The sequence below is a fragment of the Piliocolobus tephrosceles genome, chromosome 11, assembly GCF_002776525.5.
Source record: "Piliocolobus tephrosceles isolate RC106 chromosome 11, ASM277652v3, whole genome shotgun sequence".
NCBI lineage: Eukaryota > Metazoa > Chordata > Mammalia > Primates > Cercopithecidae > Piliocolobus > Piliocolobus tephrosceles.
Window position 1 is genome coordinate 110,438,296 of NC_045444.1, and position 11,942 is coordinate 110,450,237.

General features: G+C 38.3%; 1 protein-coding gene across 3 annotated transcripts; it reads left to right on the forward strand.

Annotated features, from left to right (window-relative positions):
* Positions 1–117: 117 nt before the first annotated feature.
* Positions 118–11,942, forward strand: MRPL44 (mitochondrial ribosomal protein L44). Of its 3 annotated transcripts, none has more exons than XR_002733642.1 (5): positions 118–375; positions 2,265–2,733; positions 6,808–6,986; positions 9,715–9,943; positions 11,717–11,942. XR_002733642.1 is itself a non-coding variant. In XM_023222305.1 (5 exons), the coding sequence occupies exons 1-4, from the start codon at positions 197–199 to the stop codon at positions 9,884–9,886; spliced, it is 999 nt and encodes a 332-aa protein (XP_023078073.1). In that variant the 5' UTR covers positions 118–196; the 3' UTR covers positions 9,887–9,925; positions 11,717–11,942. The 3 variants fall into 3 exon arrangements, 2 of the variants coding, with proteins under 2 accessions (XP_023078073.1, XP_023078065.1); XM_023222305.1 differs by having other exon boundaries at positions 9,715–9,925; XM_023222297.1 differs by lacking the exon at positions 11,717–11,942 and having other exon boundaries at positions 9,715–10,574.

Below are 11,942 nucleotides of genomic sequence, written 5' to 3' on the forward strand. Positions count from 1 at the left end.
GCTGTATCCGTCCCCGCCCTCTCTCAGTCGCCCCGCCCCCGGGGCTGCATCCGTCCCCGCCCTCTCTCAGTCGCCCCGCCCCGGGGGCTGTCTCCGTCCCTGTCCTCTCTTCGCGTCCCGGGTTCCGGGAGAAGTGTGTTACGGGGACACTGGCCCGACTCCTTTCGTTCCGTCCTTTATCGCTTTCTCCCGTGCAATGGCGTCCGGGCTAGTAAGATTGCTGCAGCAGGGGCCTCGCTGCCTCCTTGCTCCAGTGGTCCCCAGGCTGGTCCCTCCGGTTCGGGGAGTGAAGAAGGGATTCCGCGCCGCCTTCCGCTTCCAGAAGGAGTTAGAGCGGCTGCGCCTTCTGCGGTGCCCGCCGCCGCCCGTGCGCCGGTAGGAGACACCTCGGGAAGGGGTGTCAGGGTGGCGGTCGCAGACACTGGGTCTTCCTCCCGCGGCGTTGTGCCTGCGGCTGATGCGCCCCTGGATTAAGCTGTAGGAAGTTTGCGATAGAGACACCCATGAGCTGTGGGCGCGTGGCCTGAGGCAAAGAAAATGGATTTGTGCCGCGGGCGGTAGAGCTTCAGGCTGCTCCCGACGTTTTGAAACTACCATTTAGGATTTTGTCTACTGGAAATTGGGAGAAATGGGGCTGGCCGGAGGGTCTTCCTTATGTGGACTTGGGTGTTGTAGCCCCCATTTGTAATACCTGAGAATTCCGATAAGCGAGAAGAAAGCAGTCCACAGCATCGTAAATTAAGGAGAAAAAAAAATTAATCTACAACCTGAAGTCTACTGTCTAGAGAAAAAGGAAAAAAAGTTAACTTTAGATTTTTGCCCTAATTAATGTTGTTCTGGTAACAGGTTTGGCAGAGAGACAGGTTTTTATGGCTTCAAATCAGATCATACTTTACATAATTTAAATTTCTTCATCTTCCTTTTTCTCTTTAATAATGTGTCTTTGACATGTTGTGGCATTACAAAGAGATGTACCTCACTCTTTTTTATGGCTCTGTTTATGGACCTATGAGCTCCATATTATTGCCATTAAAACCCGTGTAACAGTCTGTATCTTTATTTCACCTTTGGGGATGCATATGTAGTATGTAATTTTGAATGCCATTAGTACTTTAACATTGCCCTCCAAAAAATGTTGATCCAGTTTGTACTCCTACCAGTAGGAACGGTCTTCTAACAGATAAGATTATGGCAAAAAATAAAATCTCTTCTTAATTCCCATTCCCTTGTTTATTATAAGGTTAAGTATTTTAGGCTCTCAAAGTTGGAAGAAAATTTGTGGTCTGTACAGATTATATAGGTGTATATATTATATGTATATCTTATGACTTTCAATCCAGCTTTTTATATTTTGCTTCCCTTTGTTTCTTAAAGGGGTTTTATATTGTGTTACGTGTAAGTAATCCAGAGATGACTTAAAGTATACAGGAGGATGTGCATAGGTTATATGCAAATACAGGTGTACCTCATACATATTGTAGGGTTGGTTCTAGACCACGGCAATAAAACGAGTCACATTACTTTTTAAATTTCCCAGTGCATACCTAAGTTATGTTTATACTATTCTGTAGTTTATTAAGTGTGCAGTAGTATTGTCTAAAAAGCAATGTATGTACCTTAATTTAAAATACTTTATTGCTAAAAAATGCTAACACAGAGACACAAAGTGAGCACATGCAGAATTGCTACAAACCTTCAATTTGTAAAAACAAAATGCAATAAATCTGTGAAGCACAATAGACCAAAGTACAATGAAATGAAGTGTGCCTGTACTACACCATTTATATAGGAGACTTGAGCATCCATGAATTTCAGTATTCAGGAGAGTCCGTGGAACCAATTCCCCACAGATATTGAGGGATGACCGTAAATATGACATACCTAGTGTTTATGGCTTGAATCTGTGAAATTATCATTTATGTTTCATACTTAGGTATAAAACATAGTTTCATGGTTAGAGCAGAAATAAGGAACCTAAAAGTTAGGCTAATGGCTTAGTCTTTTATATTGAAGAACCAATTTCATGTGATAATTGGATCAAAGGGAAAATTAATCAGATCATATATGTAGAATATAGCAAAGGGCTTCCAGTATTTATCTGACTTCAGTCTTAACATTTAGAATATCAGCCTGGCATTAAAAAGAAGTATAACCTTCTTTCATTTCCTTTATATAATTAATAACATTACAACACAGAGAAAAATTTTTATATCACAGTAACAGGTTGTTCTCTTTACCATCTCTTACTGTCTTTACATTTTCAGTTCCGAGAAGCCGAACTGGGATTACCATGCAGAAATACAAGCTTTTGGACATCGGTTACAGGAAAACTTTTCCTTAGATCTTCTCAAAACTGCATTTGTTAATAGCTGCTATATTAAAAGTGAGGAGGCCAAGCGCCAGCAACTTGGGATAGAGAAAGAAGCTGTGCTTCTGAATCTTAAAAGTAATCAAGAACTATCTGAACAAGGGACATCTTTTTCACAGACTTGCCTCACACAATTTCTTGAAGACGAGTTCCCAGACTTGCCCACTGAAGGCATCAGAAATCTTGTTGACTTTCTCACTGGTGAGGAAGTCGTGTGTCACGTGGCTAGAAACTTGGCTGTGGAGCAGTTAACACTGAGTGAGGAATTCCCAGTGCCCCCGACTGTATTACAGCAAACTTTCTTTGCAGTTATTGGAGCCCTGTTACAGAGCAGTGGACCCGAGAGGACTGCACTTTTTATCAGGGTACGTAATTATTAATTGGACATGCTTGAGAAAGACAGAAGGGAAAATTTTCTTTTGTAATTCGCTTCTTTGATACATCACCTTGGAAGTGAATTTTTGTCCCAAGAAAAACTGAGAAAAACCTAAAGTTTTTTTATGGAAAGGCTGTAATTATTCCAGTTGTCTCTTATTGTGGATATCATAAAAAGTGAATAATAAATTGTGGGTTGTGATTTCTGAAGGAGCACAAGCCATGTCATCTTTAAGTATACATCCTTAGGGCCAAGGATACTGCCTGCATGAGAGATACTCAGTAGATGTTTGGTGAATGAATGAAGTCAAAGGACACTATGCAGAGGCCTGTGCTTCAGTTCCAGCTGCTGTCTGCTCTTCCAAGTGATGAAATCTTGGATTTCAAGCCCCTCTAATGCCTATCTCTTTGTTAGCTACTGACTTAGCTAATTCGGTTTCTTAATTGGTACAACTTGACTCCCACTATCCTTTTGTAATTTATTAACTGGGAGAAGTCTTATCCTCTGCCATTGGATGAAAACATGAGATTTTGTTCACTTTTTGATAATAGAGAGTCCACATAATACCTTTAAGTCATAAAGACAGTTTTGATTCAAGCATCTATCTGACTGACATTCAGTCTTTAAACCAGTATCACAGGCTATTGGAATCTGTTCATTTAGTTTTGATACCAAGTTTGATAATTTTGTTAGAGAATATCTGTATTTACTGACACTTCAGACTTTGTTCATAGGTAAGACCTATCTTTCTCCCCCCAGTTAGTTTTTTCTATAGAAATTCTGACAAAGTCCTCTTTGATTTCCATTCTCTTCACTATAACCTCTGTGGAGTTTAAATAATTTTTGGTCACCATTTTGAAATTCTACAAGGTAGTCATAAAACTATGTTGGAAATATGTACCATATTTTAATGCCTCTTAACAGTTCCAAGTAAAGATCTTACGAAACATAGATAATTCAAATATCTATTTATAAGTTGAGCTTTGATGTCTCTCATAGTAGAATTGACAGGTTTGGATTATCCTGTTTCATTTGTTCATCCACTTAATGTTGAGTGCCTTACTATGGGCCAGGCACTCTGCTGAGCTCTGGAGCCACAATCTAAATAGGATTTGATCCTACTCACAGCTCATTACTTAGATGGAATGCAATGTGGAAGTGCTTTCCTAGAGGTGTTAAGACGCAGAGTGAATTCAGAGGAGGCAACAACCAACTTTAGTAAGGCTAGGAAAGGTTTTATAGAAGCGATTTGTGCCCCTAAAAAAGATGTTTTGGGAAGACAGTGTCAAGGATGACCTTGTGCTTGGGAACTACAGTTAATTTTTTGTGACTGGATCATATTGCATTTGGAGAAGTGATCAGAGCTGAGTCTGGACCTTTAAGACCCAGTGTACAGAAGAGCCAACAGTGTTAGAAAGTGGTTTGGGCGTCAGTATCAGCATCACTGGAGAACTTGATAAAAATGCAGATTCTCAGGCACCCCCTCAGAGTACATAATCTCTGGGAGTAGAACCTAGGAATCTGTTTTTTTTTTTATTTTTTGAGACAGAGTCTGCTCTGTTGCAGAGGCAACAGTGGTGGTGCAATCTCAGCTCACTGCAAGTGGTGCAGTGGTGCAATCTCAGCTCACTGCAAGCTCCGCCTCCTGGGTTCACACCATTCTCCTGCCTCAGCCTCCCGAGTAGCTGGGACTAACAGGCGCCTGCCGTCACGCCTGGCTAATTTTTTCTATTTTTAGTAGAGATGGGGTTTCACTGTGTTTGCCAGGATGGTCTTGATCTCCTGACCTCGTGATCCACCTGCCTCGGCCTCCCAAAGTCCTGGGATTACAGGCGTAAGCCACCGCGCCCGGCCAGAATCTGTATTTTAAGTAGCTCTCCAGGTGATATCTCTGCATCTGGAAATTAGAACAGCACTCTTAGCCATGCTATGGAGTAGGTATTTTGATGATCTTGTATAGTGACAGCTGGAGTTGTTCTAAGTGGGAGGTTTTTAATGATCAAATGCGCATTTTAGAAACATCATTTCTTCATACTCCTTCCCTATTCTGGGGAGATGAGATTGGAGTATTCAACTCACACTCTACTAGAAAGTTCTAATAATAAATTAGTAAGACCAGGAGCAAATAGCAAAAAATAGAAGGTAATCACTTAAGAAAAATTGAGCTTTCTTTCTATATTCCCACTAATATCTTTGATGGTGGGAAAGTTGTGTTTCCTTACCTTACACTTGGTGATTCTATGTGACAGCAGTTCAGTGATTTTTATATATGTGCATATACATACTTATCCCATAAGGCATATCTACTTCTGTACATTAAAACATTTCAAAATCCCCTACTGAGAATGGATTTATACATTTTTTTTTGAGACAGCGTCTCACTCTGTTGTCCAGGCTGCAGTGTAGTGGCACAATCACAGCGCACTGCAGCCTCGACTTCCTGGGCTCAAGCCATCCTCCTATGTCAGCCTGCCTAGTAGCTGGAACCACAGGCATGCACCACTATGTCCAGCTAAATTTTTTTTTTGCAGAAACGCAGTCTCATTATGGTGTTCAGGCTGGTCTTGAACTCCTGATCTCAAGTGATTGATCCTCCCACCTCAGCCTCCCAAAGTGCTGGGATTATAGGTATCAGCCACCATGCCCGGCCTAATATTTTTTATTGATGAAGTTGAAAGTGTTCTGGTGCTTGGAGGAGTGTTGTAATGAATTGACTTCATTTCATGAACTAAGGGGTCTTCTTAAATTTCTTCCCTCCTGCCTCCATCCATCCATCCTGTTATCGTATTACTAATGTTTGTTAATACAAGTTAATTGGAATATGTAAATTGCTGTAAATTAATGTTTGCTTCGATAGTTTCTATACGGCATAATGCTTTTTACTGGCAAAATCAATTCTGCTTTGAATGTTCATAATTTCTCAGTTATCTTAGTCATATAAATAATTACTAGTATGTTACAGTTTTAAAAGTTTATGTGAAATTATTAAGCGATTTTTTAAAAAATATTTATTATTATTTTTTGAGACAGAGTCTTGCCGTGTTGCCCAGGCTGGAGTGCTGTGGTAGCATGATCTTGGCTGACTGCAACCTCCACCTCCCAGGTTCAAGTGATTCTTGCACCTCAGTCTCCCTTCTAGCTGGGTTTACAGGTGTGCACCATCACGCCTGGCTAATTTTTGTATTTTTAGTAGTGACAGGGTTTCACCATGTTGGCCAGGCTAGTCTCAAACTCCTGCCCTCAAGTGATCTGCCTGCCTCGGTCCCCCAGAGTCCTGGGATTACAGGTGTGAGCCACCGCGCCTGGCCAGGTTTTTAAAAACATTATTAATGGAGGAAGTGTTGTTATCTAGAGGCTCTGCGTGCCATTTTACATGAGTTTCTGTGAGAAGTTACTACTTTTTATTTGTTAATTCTTTAAATATTTTTTTCTTACTAGTAGGAATATAATTCTGAATTATAAGATAGGGCAGGGTGTGGTAACTAATGCCTGTAATTCTAGTACTTTGAGAAGCCAAGGCAGGAGGATCCTCTCAGGCCAGGAGTTGAGACCAGCCTAGGCAACTTATGGAGACCTCGTCTCTACAAAAAATTTAAAAACTAGCCGGGTATGGTGGTGTGCACCTGTCGTCTCAGCTGCTGAAGAGGCCGAGCTGGGAGGATTGCTTGAGCCCAAGAGGCCGAGGTTTCAGTGTACTTGTGATCACACCTCTGCACTCTAGCCTAGGCAACAGAGTGAAGCCCTGTCTCAAAAAAGAAAAAAAAAATTACAGGATTCCACCTTCTGTGGAATTTTGGTAGATCATAGTGCTTGAAATAGGTTTCTTGGGCTTTCAAGTTTTTTTAATCCAACTATGATTTTTGTAATAAAATGTGTGTAAAAACTGGGGGAATGAAAACGAATAGTACATTGTTGTCTTTCGTTTCCCATTAAGTTTTCAATTTCTGTTAAAAATGTACTCTGTGGCTTCTCTAATTTAAAAAGTGTAAAGAATATATTTTGAATTGTGGTCCTAATGTTCTTTCTGCTAATTAAAATGTATAAATTGTATTTTTATATGTAGGACTTCTTAATTACTCAAATGACTGGAAAAGAGCTCTTTGAGATGTGGAAGATAATAGATCCCATGGGGCTATTGGTAGAAGAACTGAAGAAAAGGAATATTTCAGCCCCTGAATCAAGACTTACAAGGCAGTCTGGTGGCACCACAGCTTTGCCTTTGTATTTTGTTGGCTTATACTGGTTAGTGAAATTCTAATCATAACTTTATAACTTTGAGGAAATCCTGAAAACAGACTCCTCACAAAGCCTTAAAAACAGACTCTTCACATTCCATAAGGAATGTTAACATAACCTCTCCAAATTCCTTAACATAACTTCTAATTGCATTAAAAGATTTTTTAAAAAATCTCTTCCCCATGTTATTATTTACTACTTCCTTTCCTGCTAATTATACTTAGGGGAAGAATCTGAGTTTTGCTAATAGTGGCTTTTGTCAGCCAATAATATTTGCTATAGACTTTCAGTATGTTATCTTAATTTTTCTGTGTAAAAGTACAAATGTTGACTTATTCATGTTACAGATTTAACCTTAATCCATTCTTGTTAGTAGCTTCAACTGAGCCTAGACCTAGAAAAGGAAGGGCCTTAGTTATCCATCAAAATGTATAAATCAACCCATGTTGAGAGCTTTTTAGTTTTGTTAGTAAAAAGTTGACCTGCCCCAAATTAATCTCAGATGTTAAGATTAGAGTGTTAAATGTAAATACTGAATATTTAAAATAGCTAGATTAAGATTTAGGTAAATATTTTTCTAATCCTTGTATCACAAAAGACTATAAATATAAAAGAAATAGAAGTTACCACACGGGGAAAATGGAGAGTGTTGTAAAAAGTTTTATTTATTAAAATGCAAAAACAGTGAGCTACTCTTTGTTACTTATCTGATTGGCAAGCCTTTTAAACATATCTTTTATCATCAGTTTATACACTGCTGGTAGGAAAAAAATATACCATATTTCTGTGAATAATTGTGACAAAATGCCAAGCATCTTAAAATTTTTTATGTTCTTTGATTTTGGTGTTTTAACTTTTGGTTGTTTGCTTTAAATTTGCAGACAGATTATACCTTGAACAGTTGCTGGGACGTGGTGGTCAGTAAATAGTTGTTGAACTGAAAAGCAATTAGAAATAAATTTGATATTCTGCAAGAGGGAAATGATACATGTACATGATGTAATATGTAGTACAGCTGTTACAGGCAACATTTTAAAAGAATTTTTAATGAGATTGGGACATTTTAGAGAATAATCTTTTATCTAAAAAAAAAAATGTAAGAAGTCATTTGCCATATTACTACAGTTATTACTATTGGGTAGTAGTGTTTTTGTAGATTTTACATAATGACTTTTAAAAACATGATCAATGATAAAACCAGCAACATTAGACTAAAAACAAAATTCTATGCTTGTTACTCACTTTAAGATGACTTTTTCTGTTTCTCAAGATTTGTGCAAATTTGTGTTTATTATTATAAAGTTTAACTTATATAACCTTTGTTTCATTTCCTATTATTGTCATAACAGATGTTTTTTAGCAAATTTATTCCATATTGTTCTTTTATTTGTGTAGCTTCACTAGTTTTTCTTTAATTTGGCTTCAGTCTTCACTTTCAAATCAGCTTATATTGAATCCGATTTAGTAAATGCAGTTGCTGTGCATGAAACTTTCTGGAGATGCTTCTTTTAATTGCACAGATGAAATTTTAGGTCAGAAAATTTCCAGGAAGTAAATATATTTCAGAAGTAGCAAAACAAAAAGGATTATAGTTACTTGATGTGCACATTCTACATTCTTTGCTCCCTTGAAGGAACATTTCACATTTTTTAAGAAGATAAATCGTTATGATATAGAAATACCAATAAAGCAGAGGAATACCTACCTTAGATTTATCAATAGAATACTCATAGCCAACATTGAGTGTTACCTCACTTGGAAATAAATTAGAGTGGATTAGAAATACATAAAATAATTTTAAAATCTGAGCCTGTTTTGAAGCTCTTTTTTTTTTCATTAACTATTTTTTTTTTTTTTGGAGGTCTCACTATGTTGTGCAGTCTGATCTCGAACTCCTGGGCTCAAGCAATCCTCCTGCTTTGGTCTCCCAAAGTGTTGGTGTTAAAGGTGTGAGCCATTGGGTGGCCAAGGTGGGCGGATCACAAGGTCAGGAGATGGAGACCATCCTGGCTAACATGGTGAAACGCCCATCTCTACTAAAAATACAAAAAGCTAGCCTGGTGTGGTGGTGGGCACCTGTAGTCCCAGCTGCTTGGGAGGCTAAGGTGGGAGAATGGCATGAACCTGGGAGGCAGAGCTTGCGGTGAGCTGAGATCGCACCACTGCACTCCAGCCTGGGCGACAGAGCGAGACTCTTTCTCAAAAAAAAAAAAAAAAAAAAAAAGTGTGAGCCATCACGCCCAGCCTAAAGTTCTTAATTTGAAATACAGAACTGGTTTCTCATTTGTGTTAAAGTTTAGAGGACAAACTCAAAAGGCATAATTTTTTCAACAGAATCTTTTCCCAAGTTATATCACACATTAAAAATAAAAATAGTCATAATTCCTGATAATATTTTTACTAGTTTCAGGGTTTTGTAAGGAGATATTTATTTACATATTCTTCCAATTCTCTCATCAACAATTGAAAACGTAGATACTACTTGCTTTTTTGACTTGATAGAGTTGTATATATTTCTGATGAAACATGAGTGTATCTTTGTCTAATTACCACATGTAATGAACTTGCAACAAATCTAGTTAAAATCCAAAAGATGATCTATCAAAGCTATTGTGTTACTTCTAATGTATGTTATTGAAATAAGATGTAGAAGGCATAATTGCTTTATAACTGCTTTGTGTACTGTCTTATAATATTCCATGTAATTTAAGACTACTATTTGTTCTCTTTCTAGTGATAAAAAGTTGATTGCGGAAGGACCTGGGGAAACAGTGTTGGTTGCAGAAGAAGAGGCTGCTCGAGTGGCCCTTAGAAAACTTTATGGATTCACAGAGAATAGACGGCCTTGGAACTATTCCAAGCCCAAAGAAACCTTGAGAGCAGAAAGGAGCATCACTGCCAGCTAGCCAGCCATGAATATGGCAGTCTGAAACTTGAGACTAAAAGTGAGATAAATGTCAAAGGTGTTTCAAGCCAGACATTTTCAAAATTGTAAAGAAATAGGTGTTTTTTTTGGTTTGTTTTTCTTTTTTACTGTGTTCCCAAAATTAAATAAATGTTAATCAAGTTACAGTGTTTTTTATTTTGTTTTTCTAAAATCTTGGTTTGATCAAATCTTTTTTTTTTTTTTTTCTATCTCTTGAGATGGAGTCTTACTCTGTCACCCAGGCTGGACTGCAGTGGTGTGATCTCGGCTCACTGCAACCTCCACCTCACAAGTTTAAGCGATTCTCGTGCCTCAGCCTCCCTAGTAGCTGGGATTACAGGCGTATGCCACCATACCCGGCTAATTTTTGTATTTTTGGTAGAGATGGGGTTTCTCCATGTTGGTCAGGCTGGTCTTGAACTCCTGACCTCAGGTGATCCGCCTGCCTTGGCCTCCCAAAGTGCTGGGATTACAGGCATGAGCTACTGTGCCCAACCAGATCAAATCTTTTCTTGACATTTTTACAAGAAATTTTCCTAAAGTTCTTGATTTAATTGTATGGAATTTGTATAATTAGGTGTATTTTATTTGCCTCTAGCTTTGAGGTATCATAATTTATGTATCTTATGTGAATTTTTTGCTGTAATACCAATAACTTTTTTCTCCACGTTACATTGCATTTTAATTTGATATACCCAGTAATGGCAGGAGGTTGATGAACTTTGCTTCTGTAATACAATTTTAACTGAAATAGTAATGTTAAAACTCTTTGGGAAATGCATAGTATAGATTATAAGTAGGCAGCTATTTACATGATCCCCAAATTCTAAGTTTAAAATTCTGTATACTTCTAGTATGTTTCTTATTCAGTTTCTATTATAAATAGCAGGAAAAGGCAAATGTTATGTTTCTCAGAAATTGCCTTTTCTAAGAAGTTGAAACTCAAAAACAGCTTAAAATGTTAATGGTGAAGGGAAAATAAAGCATATATTTCAGTTCAATTTAGTATTCTAGTCATAATAATAGTATGTACCAAGCACTCTTCTAAGTATTGGAACACATTTAATTCAGTAGAGAGGTTTTGGTGTTCTAATCCTTTGTGGTCAGTTCAATAATCCCCTAACTGCAAATTCCTTTTGATTTATCATTTTTTAAAAACTTTTCGGCAACCATTATTTTTAGTTTGAGTCTTCCAGTAGTCACTCCCAGGGGTTAACAAGAATAGCAGGACCTGCGAGTTGAAAATAGAAAAGAGGTAAAATGTTAAAACCAACAGCACTTTTACCATGAATTAATTAATTTATTTTTTAGACGGAGTCTCGCTCTGTTGCCCAAGCTGGAGTGCAGGGGTGAGATCTTAGCTCACTGCAACCTCCGCCTCCTGAGTTCAAGGGATTCCCCTGCCTCAGCCACCCGAGTAGCTGGGACTACAGGTGCATGCTACCATGCCCAGCTAATTTCTTGTATTTTAGTAGAGACGGGGTTTCACCATGTTGGCCAGGATGGTCTCAATCTCTTGACCTCGTGATCCGCCCACCTCGGCCTCCCAAAGTGCTGGGATTACAGGCATGAGCCACTGCGCCTGGCCTGACATTTTTTAATAAAGAAAGATAAAGGAACTTCGAAGTGCCTTTCCTGAGACTGGCTAGGAAAGTGGAACTTGAGTTATATTACAGGGTTTATAGCTCCCAAAGGTAAAGCAGAGACTGTTTTTGGAGGGGAACATTTGAAAAATAACTAGTTGACTGAATTGGTAGGTTAAAAGTAAGTTAAAGTTGACCCTTGAACAACGTGGGTTTAAATATTGCAGATCACTGTGTATACGCGGATTTTCTTCTGTTTCTGCCACCCTGAGACAGCAAGACCATCCTCTTTTCCTCCTCCTCTTCAGCCTACTCAACGTGAAGACAAAGATGAAGAGCTTTTTGATCATCCATGTCCACTTAATGAGTCGTAAATATATTTTCTCTTCCTTTGATTTCCTTAGTATTTTTTAGCTTACTTTGTTGTAAGAATAAAGTTTATAATACGTATAA